General features: G+C 43.0%; 1 protein-coding gene across 1 annotated transcript in view; it reads left to right on the top strand.

Moving 5' to 3' along the window:
• Positions 1-6,813: 6,813 nt before the first annotated feature.
• Snapc3 (small nuclear RNA activating complex polypeptide 3) overlaps positions 6,814-16,979 on the top strand; it is a 50,711-nt gene continuing 40,545 nt past the window's right edge. Inside the window, exons 1-2 of the mRNA XM_004658512.2 lie at positions 6,814-7,091; positions 7,744-7,821. Coding sequence (XP_004658569.1) covers positions 6,814-7,091; positions 7,744-7,821 — 356 coding nt within the window. The remainder of the gene's footprint in view (positions 7,092-7,743; positions 7,822-16,979) is intronic.

The raw sequence follows: 16,979 nt of genomic DNA on the forward strand, positions 1-16,979 counted from the left end.
CAAAATTGTTTTTAAGGGTCCTTCTGTATCCATTTTTAAACTTTCAAATTTTTTTTTTGGGGGGGAAAGGAAGAGAGAGAGAGAATTGGCTGTGCCAGGGATTCAGCCACTGTAATCAAATTCCAGACACTTGAAGCACCTAGTGAGGATATACAAACTTGCATTTGCCTCACCTTTGTGTGTCTAGCTTACATGGGATCTGGAGAGAGATAGACCATGGGTCCTTGGGCTTCACAAGCAAGCACCTTAACCACTAAGTCATCTCTCCAGCACTATTTTTTATTGTGTTGAGTCAGGGTCTCACTTTACCTGAGGCTAACCTGGAACTCACTCTGTAGTCCCAGACTGGTCTCAGTTTCATAGTGATCCTCCTACCTCTGCTTCCTGTGTGCTGGGATTAAAAGTATGTGCTACCATACCTGGCAACTCTTTTTAGTATTATTATTATTGACAACTTCAATGATTGTAAACAATATCCAATGGTAACTTCCTCCCTCCCCCCAAATTCCCATTTGAAACTCCACTCTCCATCAGATCCCCTCCCCTCTCAATCAGTCTCTCTTTTATTTTGATGTCATCAACTTTTCCTCCTATTATGATGGCCATGTGTAGGTAGTGGCAGGCACTGTGAGGTCATGGATATCCAGGCCATTTTGTATCTGGAGGAGCACATTGTAAGAAGTGCTACCCTTCCTTTGGCTCCTACATTCTTTCTGCCACCTCTTCTGCAATGGACCCTGAGCCTTGGAAGGTGTGATAGAGACATTTCAGTGCTGAGCACTCCTCTGTCACTTCTTCTCAGCACCATGGTACCTTCTGAGTCATCCCAAGGTCACTGCCATCTGAAAAGAAAAGCTTCTCTAACTAAAAGTGAGAGTAGCATTAATATATGGGTATGAACATTAAGAGAAGTGCTTACTGGGCAGTTTGATTAGCATAGTATATACATTTAGCCAGACAGCAGCAGACATTACAACCCTAGGGCTCATAACTACCCCTGTTGTACGTTTTCAGTATCAAGGATGTATTCCCTTACATGGAGTAGGCCTCCAGTCAAATTAGAGGGTGGTTGGTTTCCCCAATAACAGACATTCCTCTATTGCACCCATTGGCTCATTTGGCCTGGCTGCCCAAATTTAAGGCTTTCAGTGTCCACTGTTGAGTATCTTCACTGGTGATTTCTCTTTCTCCCATTTAACTGCATGCAGAATGGCTCCTTCCAGCTTTCTGTCAGCTGCTCTACATGGAGGAGGTTATCAGCTCAGTTCCAGCAGGATTTCTAAGTGACCTGCAGCCCAAGTATGTGGAATCTTCAGCAATAGGGTCTTATCATCTATTCCTGGTGAGAAACTAAGGGCTTCAGCAATGGCCTGTAATGTTTTGGGGGCATAAGGGACCTCCCTGGCCAACAACTCACTGGGAGGTATCCCATCCCTGGCACTGAAAATTTTCTAGGAATAATCTATGGCTTCTGAGTGTTCCATTGTACAAAAAGAGTAGGTTCCCATATGACTTATTTATATCCCCTTACATTTTGATTAGCCCTCCCTCCACCTTTCCTTTATTCAATCTCTTCCCCTGACCTCACTTAGGCCTTTTCATCCCCATTAATCTGTTCTTCTACTTACATATGTACAATACCATCCTATTAAGTATCTCCCCCCACTTTCTATTCCCTTTATATCTCCTTTCTTGCTTACTGGCCTCTGCTACTGAGTTTTCTTCCTACTCACAGAGAAGTCCAATCATTTGTAGCTAGGATCCACATATGAGAGAGAACATGCGACATTTGGCTTTCTGGGCCTGGGTCACTCCACTTAGTATAATCATTTTCAGATCCATTCATTTTCCTGCAAATTTCATAACTTCATGTTTCTTTACCGCTGAGTAGAACTCCATTGTGTAAATGTGCCATATCTTCATTATCCACTCATCAGTTGAGGGACATCTAGGCTGGTTCCATTTCCCAGCTATTATAAATTGAGCAGCAATAAACATGGTTGAACAAGTATCTCTAAGGTAATGAGATGAGTCCTTAGGATATATGCCTAGGAGTGCTGTAGCTGGGTCATATGGTAGATCAATTTTTAGCTGTCTTAGGAACCTCCACACTGGTTTCCACAATGACTGGATCAGATTATATTCCCACCAAAAGTGTAGAAGGGTTCCTCTTTTTCCACATCCTTGCCAGCATTTATGGTCATTTGTTTTCATGATGGTAGTCAATCTGACAGGAGTGAGATGGAATCTCAATGGACTTTTAATCTGCATTTCCCTGATGACTAAGAATGTAGAACATTTTTTTCGATGTTTATATGCCATCTATATTTCCTCTTTTGTGATCTCTCTATTTAGTTCCATAACCCACTTTTTAATTGGGTTGTTTGATATTTTATTTTTTAATTTTTTGAGTTCTTTGTATATCCTAGGTATTAATCCTCTATCACATGTATAGCTGGCAAAGATCTCCAATTCTGTAGGTTGTCTCTCTGCTCTATTCAGTGTCTTTTGCTGTACAAAAACTTTGTAATTTCATGAGGTCCCAGTGGTTAATCTCCAGTGGTTAATCTGTTGTTTTATTGCCTGAGCTAATGGGCTTATATTCAGAAGGTCTTTGCCAAGACCAATATGTTGAAGGGTTTCCCCTACTTTTTCCTCTAGAAGTTTCAGAGTTTCAGGTCTCATTGTATGGTCTTTGATCCATTTGGACTTAATGCTTGTGCATGGAGAAAGATAAAGATCCATTTTCATCCTTCTACAGATACCTATCCAGTTTTTCCAACAACACTTGCTGAAGAAGCTGTCTTTTCTCCAATGAACATTTTTGGCATGTTTGTTGAATATCAGGTGGCTATAGCTACCCAGAGTTACATCTGGGTCCTGTATTCTGTTCCATTGACCTACATGTCTGTTTTTGTGCTTGACAACTCTTAAATTTATTTTATTTTATAGTTAATTTATTATTTTATTTTATTGGTTTTTCAAGGTAGAGTCTCACTCTAGCTCAGGCTGACCTGGAATTCACTACGTAGTCTCAGCGTGGTCTTGAACTCACAGTGGTCCTCCTACCTCTGCCTCCCAATGGCTGGGATTAAAGTCGTGCCATCACCATGCCCAGCTTCTCTTAAATTTATTTTTATTGACAAGTTTATACCTGTATAAAAGTATTTTGAACACAATCATTTCCCTTTATCTTTTCTTTCTTTATTTTTTAAATTTTTATTTATTTATTTGAGAGAGAGAGAGAGAGAAAGAGAGAGAGAGATCAAAAGTGAATATGACAAGGGCCTTCAGCCACTACAAATAAACTTCAAATGCATGCACCACTGTGGTGGTTTGATTTAGGTGTCCCCCATAAACTTAGGTGTCCTGAATTCTAGGTTCTCAGCTGATGGCAACTTGGAAATTAACACCTCCTGAAATAAGTATACTGTTGGAGACAGGCTTATGGGTATTATAGCCAGCTTCCCCTTGCCAGTGTTGAGCATACTCTCTTGTTGTGGTTGTCCATCTGATGTTGGCCAAGAGGTAATATCCACCCTCTGTTCATGCCATCATTTTCCCCTGCCATCATGGAACTTCTCCTCAAGTCTATAAGCCAAAATAAACATTTTTTCCCCACAAACTGCTCTTGGTCGGGTGGTTTTTGCCAGCAATTCCAACCTGAGTACTACGGCCACCTTTTGCATCTGGCTTACATGGGTCCTGGGGAATCAAATCTGGGTCTTCTCTTTTTTAAAACATTTTTTAGCTGGGCATAGTGGCACATGCCTTTAATTGCAGCACTTGAGAGGCAGAGGTAGGAGGATCACTGAGAGTTTGAAGCCACCCTGAGACTACAATAGTGAATTCCAGGTCAGCCTGGGCTAGAGTGAGACCCTACCTCAATAAAAAAAAAAAAAAAAAAAAAAAAAAAAAAGGTTTTTGAGGGGGGCTGGTGAAATGGCTTAGCAGTTAAGGCATTTGCCTGTGAAGCCTAAGGACCCCAGCTTGATTCCCCAGGACCCACATAAGCCAGATGCACAAGGGGGAGCATGCATCTGGAGTTCATTTACAGTGGCTAAAGGCCCTGGTGCACCCATTCTCTCTCTATCTGCCTCTCTCTCTCTCTCTCTCTCAAATAAATAAATAAATTTTTTAAAAATTTAATTTTATTTATTTGAGAGAGAGGGAAAGAGGTAGATAGAGAGAGATAAAGGGAGTGAATGGGCACTCCAGGGCCTTCAGCCACTGCAAATGAATTCCAGATGTATGCACCACCTCGTGCATAGCTCCTGGGGAATCAAACCTGGGTCAATCAAACGTGGCACATGCATATGTAGTTCATGTACAGTGGCTAGAGGCCCTAGTGCACCAATTCTCTCTCTCTCTCTCTCTCTCTCTCTCTCTCTCTCTCTCCTCTCTCCTCTCTCCCTCTCTCTCTGTCTAATAAATAAATAATTAATTAATTAAAAATTTTTAAAAATCTTTTATTAACATTTTCCATGATTATAAAATATATCCCATGGTAATTCCCTTCCTCCCCACCCCCACACTTTCCCATTTGAAATTCCATTCTCCATCATAAAAATTTTCAGATAACCAGTGTTGGAAAAGATGTAGTGACCAGAATCCTCATAATCTACTAATAGACTAATAGTGTAAAATGGGACAGCACTTTGGAAAGCATTTGGCAGTTCCTCAAATGACCCAATGTCACAGTTACCACAAATACACACCTATCTATATGGATAAAGAAAATGAAAAGGTTATCTGTGCAAAATCTTGTATATGAATGTTCATAGCATCATTATTCATAATAATCAAGAGGATGTGCAATAGCCATATAATATTATTCAACTGAATATTATTCAGCCAAAAAATAGAATAAAGTAGTGATACGTACTGCAAATGAAGCTATTATGCTGTTAGAGAAACCAGCTACACATATAATATGGTTCTATATGTCTATATATCTATTAGATGCCTATAATAGGCAAGACTCTAGATCAATGGTTGGCTAGGGATGGAGTTCTTGGAAGGACTGGAAATGATAACTAAAAGGAACAGGTTTCCTTTTTGGAGTGGTGAAGATGTTCTCAAAGATAAAAGCAGAAAGTGTGAGGGGTTAAGACCATCTGAGTTCTATTCCTCATTACCCATACAAATAGTTGAGTGTGGCCACTCATGTCTGTAATCCCAGTCCTGTGGGGAAAGCAACCAGGGAATTTCTCAGGCTTGCAAAATTGCATCTTTGAGCCAAGAGTGGTGGTGCACACCTCTAATCCCAGCACTCAGGAGACAGAAGTAAGAGGATCACCATGAGTTCGAGGCCACTCTGAGACTATTCCAAGTCAGCCTGGACTAGAGTGAAGCTCTACCTCAAAAAAAAAAAAAAAAAAAAGCAGCTCTGGGCTCAGAGAAGAGACTCCTCTCAAGGAAATATGTGGATGAACAATGGAGGGGGACACCCATCATTCTTCTCTAGCCACCATGCACATGAGGTGCACATGCACACATACACACACACCGCTCAAATAAATGTTCTCGGTTAAGGCACTTGCCTGCAAAGCCAAAGGACACAGTTTTGATTCCTCAGTACCCATGTAAGCTACATGTACAAGGTGGCACATGTGTCTGCAATTTGTCTGCAGTGGCTGGAGGCCCTGGCCTTCCTACTCCCCCCTTTCAATACATAAACTAATATATATATATATATACATATATATATATATATATACACACACATATATATATATGATGGGAGCTGCCCTACTCTAACACTGAAGGAATAGTTCAAATCAGTAAACTATATGGTATGTGTCATATCACGCACATACAAGACACAGCTAGGGCTTGTTCTGCACATCCTGTTATGATCTCATGTGCAGCTTGACCCACTGGATTCCAAGCCTACTTCTATTTCCTTGTAGTTTACCAGTTTACTCCTTCCTCGAAAGCCACATGTGGCTCAGAATCCCTCCCTAGAAAGGTTGTTGCACTTTTTTAGAAATTCAGGGCTAATACTTATCATGGTGAGGACCCCCAGGGAAGACCACACTGACACCAAGTAGTAGGAAAGGAATCTTTATTAGCCGGCCCATGTTGTTTTGTGGTGACCCTTGTGTTAAATCAAGCCAAGCATAAAATTCAAGTGTAGGTGAGACCATATCCGGAGGTACCAGCTAAGCTGAACTTCTTTGGATAAATTCACAATATGGAGTCCCATGTCATTCTCCAGCTTAAGCCCTCGTCACATACTGAAAAGTGAGATACATAGTCCACGTTCCAAAACCAAGTGCGTGCGTCCAACAGTGCACACATACAAATGAATAGATGAACATGGGGGCTTTGGGGAGATTCTGAAGGAACTGGATCTGGAGGATTGGCTCCAGGGTCCCTGGTGCCAAGACTTTGCCCTCCTAGGCTGTCAAGCTATATAGCACAGTGGGGCAGCAGTTCGGCCACCACCCCGGAAGCATTCACGATCCAGAACTGGGGAAGCAAGGAAAAGAACCACAGAGCATGGCGATGGTGTCTCTGGGCACGAGTGGAGCCGGGAGTCCAGCACACCCTACAAATCTGGGCCACAGCAGGCCCTCAGCCCAGCAACAGAGAACAATGCGCTCAGCCCTGCCCACGAGCTACCGAGCCGCGCCCAGAAGATTGCTGGTGCCTGCCGGGAAATGTAGTGTGTGAGCTTCCGTCCGCCCCGCCGCTGCCGGCCACACTGGCGCCGTGCGCAACTACAAATCCCGTCATGCTCCGCGAGGACCCCTCCCTCTCCTCCCCATCCTTATCGACAGGTTTTTGCCGGAAGGGAGTGCGGCGGACATGGCCGAAGACCGTTCCAGTTCCTCTGTCTGCGGCGCGGTGGGCGGCCAGCAGGACCGCGTCCCGGGTGCGGGCGGCTGCAGCTTCCCGGAGTACGAGCTCCCCGAGCTGAGCACGCGGGCTTTCCACGTGGGCGCCTTCGGGGAGCGGTGGCGCAGCCGGCTGCGCGGGGCCGGGGACGTGTCGCTGAGGGAGCCCGGCGGCCGAGGGGACGCCGCGGTGGCCAGGGACCTGGGCTGCAGTGTGGACGCCGCGGCCGAGCTCAGGACCGTGTGCGGGTGAGTGCGGGGCGCCGCGGCCGCCTCGGCTTGGGCCAAGCGGCGGAGGTCCGGCCGCGCTCCTGCGCTCCCCCGGGGCTCTGCCGCGTCGAGGGCCTGTGCGGGAGACGCTGAAACCTTTCCGTAACGCTGGGAGAGGGCCTAAGGGGTCCGAAGTGTACAATTTATGAGAGTTGAAGTAGGAGGAACATGACATTGACATTGAAAGGCTTGCTTTTCTATTCGGTAGTTTTTGATCTCTTAGGAGGAGGGGGAAGGGGAACAGCGACATGTATCTGACACTTACACTTTGACAGAGGAGGTCCAGGTCCCCCGAGGCTGGAGGGGACATTCAAAGAGTTAAAACCTTGACTACCTGGTGTCCCCAAAATTACCTTACGTGGGGTAAAAATATAAAACTAGCCTGAAATGATCTCTTTATCTGTTTGACTGTACTGGCCATCTTGAATCGGCCATATATCCTTTTCATCATAAAGTATGGGCACAGGAATCGTCGTTGACTTGACTTCTGACCTCCACTGAGCCGCCTGCTGGATTTCAGCTCCCTTAATTATTCAGTGATGTATGTAGGACAAGCTCTGACACGCCATCGACAAGATGCTTGACTGGCCAGAAAGTTTTGCTGTAACTTTGGTTTTGTTTTTGTTTTTAGCCTTGATAAACTGAGATGCTTTGAGGAAGATGAGGATCCAGAAATCATCCCAGAGGACACTGAACTGGTGACTTTATGGTATGGATGTCTTTGTTTTTATTACATGTTATTTAGTTGTTTGTGTATGCTGGGGATGCCAAGCATGACAACTACCACTGAACTACACTGCCAGCCTCTGTGCTATTTATGTGAACATTTTTTTGACATTGTATTTGTGGAAAGTTGGAAATATGGTATTGTTTTCCACACAACCACCGCGTAAATTCAACCATCCATTCGTTTGTGGTAGCTCAGGACTATGATCCCACTAGTCAGGAGGTTGAGTCAAGATTGCTGCAAGTTGGAGGTCAACCTGAGCTGCGTAGTGAGTTTCTAGGCCAGCCTGGGTAACACAGTGAGATCCTGTCTCAAAATAATAAGAAATATAATTGAGTCATTGTTAATGTCTGTACATGCTTGCTATGGTTGTGTGAGTATGGGATAGCTGTATATGTTTTCTCTTGCTGCAACATTCAATAAGTTGCAAGTACCATGATTTTTACCACCTATGTAGTCAGAACCTGAGACTAATGAAAATTTTAAAAAGAAAGCAGGCAACCTCTAATATCCAATCCATATTCAAATTTATATTTATCTTTAAATGTATATTTGCAAAGGTAGAGTAATCAGGGTAGTATCATCCTGAGTTCAAGACTCCTAAGCTACAGAGTAAAATCCTGTCTCAAAGAAGAAAAACAAAAATCTTGAAAAATTAAATATAAAGACAGATACCAGCCAGGTATGGCGACACAGGCCTTTAATCCCAGCACTCAGGAAGCAGAGATAAAAATATTACTATGAGCCAGGCGTGGTGGCGCACGCCTTTAATCCCAGCACTGGGAGGTAGAGGTAGGAGGATCGCTGTGAATTCGAGGCCACCCTGAGACTCAATAGTGAATTCCAGGTCAGCTTGGGCTAGAGTGAGACCCTACCTCGAAAAAGAAAAAAAAAAAAAAAAAGAAAGAAAAAGAATATTGCTATGAGTTTGAGGCCAGTAGAGTGAGTTCCATCAGCCTGGGCTAGAGTGAGACCCTAGACCCTACCTTGGGAAAAAAAAGTAAGCAAACAAAAACATTACCATATAAAGCTCAGATTTTGTTTTATTTGTTTTTTGAAGTAGGGTCTCACTGTAGCCCAGGCTGACCTGGAATTCTCTGTGTAGTCTCAGGGTGGTCCTGAACTCACAGTGATCCTCCTACCTCTGCCTCCCAAGCGCTGGGGTTGAGGAAATGTGTCACCACACCCGGCCTAAAGCTCAGATTTTTATTATAAGACTTTTGTCATAAAAGTTGTTAGATACTTACTCTCACTTTACAGATGGGATAACACATAATTCATAGATCATTTTCAATCTGGCAATTACTTTTTGAGGAGTATTACTCTATAATAATAATAATAATATAGAGAAGTTGTACATTTATTAATGAGATTTATAACTTCTGATTTTTAGTCCACTGATGTTATACCACCTCAGTTATGTTCTGTCATCTTTGACCCTTTCTGCTGTTCCCCTCAAGTATTTATTCATAAATATGTATTATTGAAAAAGGAGTGAAAATATTCCTCAGCTAAGATTCTTTAGACTTACTATGAGGCTTTTTGGTTTTTTTGAGGTAGGATTTTGCCTCTAGCCCAGGGTGACTTGGAAGTCACTATGTAGCCTAAGGGTGCCTTGAACTCATGGCAGTCTTTCTACCTCTGCCTCCCAAGTGCTAGGATTAAAGGTGTGTGCCATCATGCCTGGCCTGAGAGACTATCTTATTTAAAATGTGACTAATCTTTAGGAGTCTGAAACATTAGGCTAAGCTGGGTATGGTGTCATGAGGTAAGAGGATTGCCTTAAATTTGAGGGCAACAAAATGAGTCCAGGTCAGCCTGGGTCAAAATGAGATCTTGCTTCCAAAAAAATAAATAAATAAAAATTGCTTTTAGCAGAAGCTTAAGTATCTATGCTTTGACTTTCCCTAAAGCTTCCTTTCTTCTCCCTATTAATAATCTACCAGAGCTGGAGAGATGGCTTAGCGATTAAGGCACATCCCTGCGAAGCCCAAGGACCCTTGACTCTCCAGGTCCCATGAAAGCCAGATGCACATGGTGACTCATGCGTCTGGAGTTCGTTTGCAGTGGCTAGAGGCCCTGGTGTGCCCATTCTCACTCTCTCTCTTCTCTCTCTGTCTCTAATAAATAAATAAATAAATTTTTAAAACCTACCATAAACATAAAAGCCTTGAGCCAGGTGTGGTGGTCTTTAATCCCAACAGTTGGGAGGCAGAGGCGGGAGGATCATCATGAGTTTGAGGCCACAATGAGACTACCTAGTGAATTCCAGGTCAGCCTGGGCTAGAGGCAAGATCTTACCTCAAAAGACTAAAATAAAATAAAAGCCTTGCCAGATGTCATGGTTCACGCCTTTAATTCTATCACTAGAGGCCCCGGTGTACCCATTCTTTCTCTCTCTCTCTGCCTCTGTCTTCTCTCTCAAATAAATACATAAACAAAATATTAAAATAATAAACCTAACCACATGATCCCTTAATTATGACATAAAATAAGTTTCTGTCTCATGAAGGAACCATATGACTTACTCATGCATATAAGGGGGGGAAAGACAGTTGCTAGAAATAGACTATTTGATACATGTTTTCCTTAACTCACAAGCCAAATAACTTTAGCATTTAACTTTTTTTAATAGCTTATTTTTATTTAGTTATTTATTTAACAGAGAAAGAGGGAGAGAGAGAATGGGCATGCTAGGTCTCCAGACACTGCAAACGTACTCCAGGTGCGTGTGCCCCCTTCTGCATCTGGCTAATGTGGTTCCTGGGAAATCAAACCTGGTTCCTTTGGCTTTGCAGGCAAATGCCTTAACCACTAAGCCATCCCTCCAGCCCCAGTATTTAACTTAAAAAAAATTGTTGTTGTTTGTTTATTTATTTATTTATTTATTTATTTGAGAGGGGGGTAAGATAGAGATAGAAAGAATGATAGAATGGGCATACCAGGGCATCCAGCCACTACAAATGAACTACAGATGCATGCACCACCTTGTGTATCTAGCTTACCTGGGTCCTTGGGAATTGAGCTGTGGTCCTTTGACTTTGTAGGCAAGCGTCTTGATAGCTAAGCCATTTCTTCAGCCCCCCCCCCAAAAAAAAATTTGTTTAATACTTATTTATTTATTATTTATTTGCAAGCAGAGAAAGGGAGATACAGAGAAAAGAGACAGACAGAGAGAATAGGTACACCAGAGCCTCTAGCCACTGCAAAGAAACTCCAGAAGCATGTATAACTTTCTGCATCTGGCATACGTGAGTACTGGTTAATCGTACCTGGGTCCATAGACAAACGCCCTAACTGCTAAGCCATTCTTTCAGCCCAAACATTTTTTGTTTTGTTTTTCAAGTTAGGGCCTCACTCTAGCCCAGGCTGAACTAGAATTCACTATGTTTTCTCAGGATGGACTTGAACTCATAGTGATCCTCCTACCTCTGCCTTCTGAGTGCTGAGATTAAAGACATGTGCCACCATACCTGACAATATATAACTTCTTTAAGGTTTTTTTTTTTTAATATTTTATTTCTTTATTTGAGAGAGAGAGAGAGGCCAATAGACAGAATGGGTGCTCCAGGGCCTCCAGCCCCTGCAAGCGAACTCTGACGCATGTGCCCCCTTGTGCATCTGGCCTATGTAGGTTCTGGGGAATTGAACCTGGGTCCTTAGGCTTCACAGGAAAACGCCTTAACCACTAAGCCATTTCCCCAGCCCTTCTTTAAGGTTTTTAAAAAATATTATTTATTTTTATTGACAACTTCCATAATTGTAAACAATATCCCATGGTAATTCCTTCCCTCCCCCCACCTTCCCCGTTGAAACTCCACTCCATCATATCCCCTCCCCCTCTCAATCAGTCTCTTTTATTTTGATGTCATCATCATTTCTTCCTAATATGATGGTCTTGTGTAGGTAGTGTCAGGCACTGTGAGGTCATGGATATCCAGGCCATTATGTGTCTGGGGGGAGCACATGGTAAGTAGTACTACCCTTCCTTTGGCTCTTACATTCTTTCCACCACCTCTGCTGCATTAGACCCTGAGCCTTGGAAGGTGTGGTAGAGATAATGACAATGCTGAGCACTCCTCTGTCACTTCTCAGCACTGTGATGCCTTCTGAGTCATCCCAAGGTCACTGCCATCTGAAAAGAGAAGCTTTTCTAACCAAAAATGAGAGTAGCATTAATATATGGGTATGAACATTAAGAGAAATGCTTACTGGGGAGTTTGGTGAACAAGTATATACATTTAGCCAGACAGCAGCAGACGTTACACCCCTAGGGCCCATGACTACCCCTGTTGTAGGTTTTCAGTGTCAGACATATGTTCCCTCCCATGGAGCAGGCCTCCAGTCAAATTAGAGGGTGGTTGGTTTCCCCTGTAACAGACATGTCACTGTTGCACCCGTTGGTTCATTTGGCCTGGCTGGCCAACTTTAAGGCTTTCAGTGTCCACTGTTGAGTATCTTCACTGGTGATGTCTCTCCCATTGAACTGCATGCAACATAGCTTTTTCCACCTTCCTATCAGCTGGTCTACATGGAGGAGGTTTTCATCTCAGCTCCGCAGGATTTCTCAGTGGCCTTGCAGCCCAAGTATATAGAAACTTCAGCAGTAGCATCTTACCATCTATTCCTGGTGGGAAGGTTTTGTTTTGTTTTATTTTATTTTATTTTTGTTATTTTTATTTATTTATTTGAGAGCAACAGACAGAGAAAGAGGCACAGAGAGAGAGAGAGAGAGAATGGGCATGCCAGGGCCTCCAGCCACTGAAAATGAACTCCAGATGCATGCGCCCCCTTGTGCATCTGGCCAACATGGGTCCAGGGGAGTTGAGCCTCAAACCAGGATCCTTAGGCTTCACAGGCAAGCACTTAACCACTAAGCCATCTCTCCAGCCAGGTTTTGTTTTTATTAAACCTTAAGTTTTATATTTTTATTTATGAGAGAGGGAAGGGGGAGAGAATGGATATGCCAGGGCCTCTTGACACCAGATACATGCACCACTTTGTCTTTACATGAGTAATGGGGAATCAAACCTACGTTCGCAGCCTTTACAACCAAATACCTTTAGCCTCTGAGCCATCTCTCCAGCCTGAGGCTGTTGCTACTATAAATTGTGCTACTAAGTCCTGCCTGCTTCCCAGAAGCTTCAGCATCCTTATTACAGTTTGAGTGTATAAAAAACATCTTAGGGTAATGAAAATTAAAAGCTCAGTGGAAGCCAGGTGTGGTCATGCACACCTTTGATCCCAGCACTGGGAGACAGAGGTAGGAGGATCACTGTGAATTTGAGGCCACCCTGAGACTCCATAGTGAATTCCAAGTCAGCCTGGGCTTGAGTGAGACCCTATCTCAAAAAAAAAAAAAAAAGAAAAGAAAGAAAGAAAAGCTTGGTGGAATTGATGGAATGGAGGAAAGGAAAGTATCTTTAAAATATTTACTCATGTATTTACAAGCAGAGAAGAGAGCATCAAAGAAAGAAATTAGTACACTAGGGCCTCATACCCCTGCAAATGAGTTACAGATGCATGTGCCACTTTGTGCATCTGCCTTTACCTGGGTATTGGGACAAACAAGCACCATAACTGCTGAGCCATCTCCCCAGCCACCAATAAAAATACCTTTTTACCAAAATATGTATAAGCTCTAGGTAGATGGCTCAGTGGATAAAAGCACTTGCTGCTCAAGCCTGGATACCTGAGTTTGAGTCTGACCCCACATAAAAAGCTAGAAGCTATGGCATGGTTCTATAATTCTAGCACACTGCTTGGGAAATGGGAAAATTTCCCAGAAGCTTATGGTCATTGTAATAGTAAACAACAAGAGTGAGAACATGAGAGAGAAACCCTGCCTCAAAAAAATGAGGTAGGGAGGGCTGGAGAGATGGCTTGGTTAAGCGCTTGCCTGTGAAGCCTAAGGACCCCGGTTCGAGGCTCTATTCCCCAGGACCCACGTTAGCCAGATGCACAAGGGGGTGCACGCGCTGGAGTTTGTTTGCAGTGAATGGCCCATTCTTCCTCTCTCTCTCTCTCTCTCTCTCTCTTTCTCCCGGCCTCATTCTCTGTCAAAACAGAAAAAAAAAAAATTTAATTTTTTTAAAAAATGAGGTAGGGGGCTGGAGAAATGGCTTAGTGGTTAAGGCGATTGCCTGCAAAACCAAAGGATCCAGTTTCAGTTTTCCAGTACCCACATAAAGCCAGATGAAGAAGGTGATGCATGTGTCTACAGTTTGTTTGCAGTGACTAGTGGCCCTGGTGCACCCATTCTCTCTGTCTGCTTCTCTGTCTCTAAAATAAATGAGTAAATAAAATACCTTTTGTGGGGGTGGGTTTAAGGTAGGGTTTCACTTTAGCTCAGGCTGACCTGGAATTCACTATGTAGTCTGAGGGTGGCCTTGAACTCATGGTGATCCTCCTACCTCTGCCTCCCGAGTGCTGGGATTAAAGGCATGCGCCATCACACCTATCTAATAAAATATTTTTTAAAAAATCAAGAGAGGAGCTAGGCATGGTGGCATGTGCCTTTAAAAAGGGGAGGCATACTTGAAAGTCATTTTCTGATATGCACACTTATACATATGCATACAAATAATAAAACATGCCAGGTGTGGTGGCACATGCCTTTAATCTCAGCACTCAGGAGAGAGGTAGGAGAATTGCCATGAGTTTGAGACCACCCTGAGGTTACATAGTGAATTTCAGGTCAGCCTGGGCCAGAGTGAGACCCTGCCTTGAAAAAAACAAACAACTGGGCATGGTGGCACAGGCCTTTAATCCCAGCACTTGGGAGGCAGAGATAGAGGATTGCTGTGAGTTCAAGGCCACCCTCAGACTACATAGTGAATTCCAGGTCAGCCTGTGCTACAGCAAGACTCTACCTCGAAAATCAAACAACAACAACAAAAGCATTTTAAAAGTAACCACCAGCACAAAATGAAATAATTCTCTTTTCTAGTTTTTCTTTTTTATTTTCTTTTTTTTATCCCTATAATTTCTAAGTATAAGAAAACACATCTCATAATGAAAAAAAAAAACAGCCAACACAGTATAATATAAATAATATGTTTTATAGAACTTGTTTATAAAACAAACCTTGTGGAGACAAGAGATGGGCCTAAAACAGGATTTTACTGTAAGCAGAGCTAGAATTTAAATTTTTTTTATTATTTTTATTTATTTATTTTGGTTTTTCAAGTTAGGGTCTTGCTCTAGCCCAGACTGACCAAGAATCTACTATATAGTCTCAGAGTAGCCTCAAACTCATGCTAATCCTCCTACCTCTGCCTTCCAAGTGCTGGAACTAAAGGAGCACACCACCATGCCTGGCTCGGTGAGATTTCCAGATTACTACAGACATCTGGAAAGGAGTGAGGCCATACTCTTACTCCTTAATTAAGCATGGCTTATTGCTATTTTAGCATTCTTTATAAAAAGAATAATGTTTCTACGTAGGAATCTTCACAGCAAATTTTGTTGATTGTGCTGGAATTTTATTTTTGTTTTGGCTTGTGAGTGTGTGTAATGTGTGTGTAGTGTGCTATATGTACCTGTATGTGTCCTTGTGGTACCTCTTAAGCTTGCCTGCAGAGGCAATTGTGGAAGTAGGATGAACCCTCCCATCCCTCTTCTACCTGGTCTTGTTTTGTGCCTGAGTCTCCTTTGACTGACTCCAGAACTTGTGGATCTCTGAATATTCTCAGGTCTCTGCTCCCTTGTAGGACTCAGGTTACTGGCAAGCATAGTCATGCCCTGCTAATTTAGGTGAGATCTGGAGATTTGAACTCAGGCAATCTCAGGCTCCCTCAGGCCCTCATGCTTGTGCTGGAAGCATACTTTACCACTGAGCCATCTTTCTAGCTCATATGGTGGAATTTTTGATGTTCAGCTGGAAAGAGGAGAGGAGCTTCTTCTATGTCCCCATCTTCCTTTTCTGCTTCAGCTACACAAAATGTCAGATAATACAATGTCATATTAGAAAGACACTATACCATCCAGGTGGGATTTATCATGACATCTATTAAAATCATATACCATATTAAAAATATGGGAGCCAGGTGTGGTGGCACATGCCTTTAATCTCAGCATTTGGGAGGCAAGGGTAGGAGGATCGCTGTGAGTTTGAGGCCACCCTGAGACTACAGAGTGAATTTCAGGTCAGCCTGAGCCAGAGTGAGATCCTACCTCAAAAACCCAAGGGGGGAAAAAAAAGGGAAGCAAGCTGGACATGGTAGTGCCCGCCTTTAATCCCAGCACTTAGGGGGTAGAGGTAGGAAGGTTACCATGATTTTGAGACCACCCTGAGATTACATAATGAGTTCCAGGTCAGCCTGGGCCAGCATGAGTGGCTGGAGGCCCTGGTGCACCCATTCACTACCTTGAAAAAAACAAAACAGAAAAATCAGAAGCAAATCATTTAGTTTCCAGAGATACTTTCGAGAGCTTCAATAAAATTCCAAAGCTGAAATTGAAGGGATACTGTTGAAACACAGTATGTGTAACTTAGTTGTGAAGTGAGTGTCTTAGTTGATAGGTGTTTCTGCTAAGGTCTTGGGCAAAACAGTACCCACTGTCTCTACCACTTTCACTATTGTCCTGTGCTGCTTACAGGATGAGTCCGTGGAAGCATATACATTCTTGTTGCTAGCATAAAGCACCTGACCAAAAGCAGCTAATGGGAAGAAAAGGTTTATTTTGACTTACAGGCTCAAAGGGAAGCTTCTTGGTGGCAGGGAAAACATGGAATGAGCAGAGGCTAGGCATTACCTCCTGGCCAACATCAGGTACACAACAGGAACAGAAGAGTGTGCCAACTAACACTGGCCAACTAGGGCTAATAAAACATCAAGGGCCAACCCAGCAACACACCTCCTCCAGCAAACCTCCACCTGCCTACTGCTAGGAATCAAGCATTCAGAACATACAAGTTTATGAGGCATTTATCTGATTAAAACCACCACAACATATGAGGCAGATAAGGAAGTAAAGAAAATCCCAAATAAATATGCTAAAACTTATTATAATAAAAGACTAATGAATAAAAGAATACAAAATTGATGCGTAGAAATCATTAGCCTTGTCCTGGGGCCCTGGAGAGATGGTTCTGTGTTTAAAGGTACCTGCTTGCTTACAAAGTCTGCTGGCTATTT

Source organism: Jaculus jaculus, chromosome 1 (genome assembly GCF_020740685.1).
Source record: "Jaculus jaculus isolate mJacJac1 chromosome 1, mJacJac1.mat.Y.cur, whole genome shotgun sequence".
Classification (NCBI taxonomy): Eukaryota; Metazoa; Chordata; class Mammalia; order Rodentia; family Dipodidae; genus Jaculus; species Jaculus jaculus.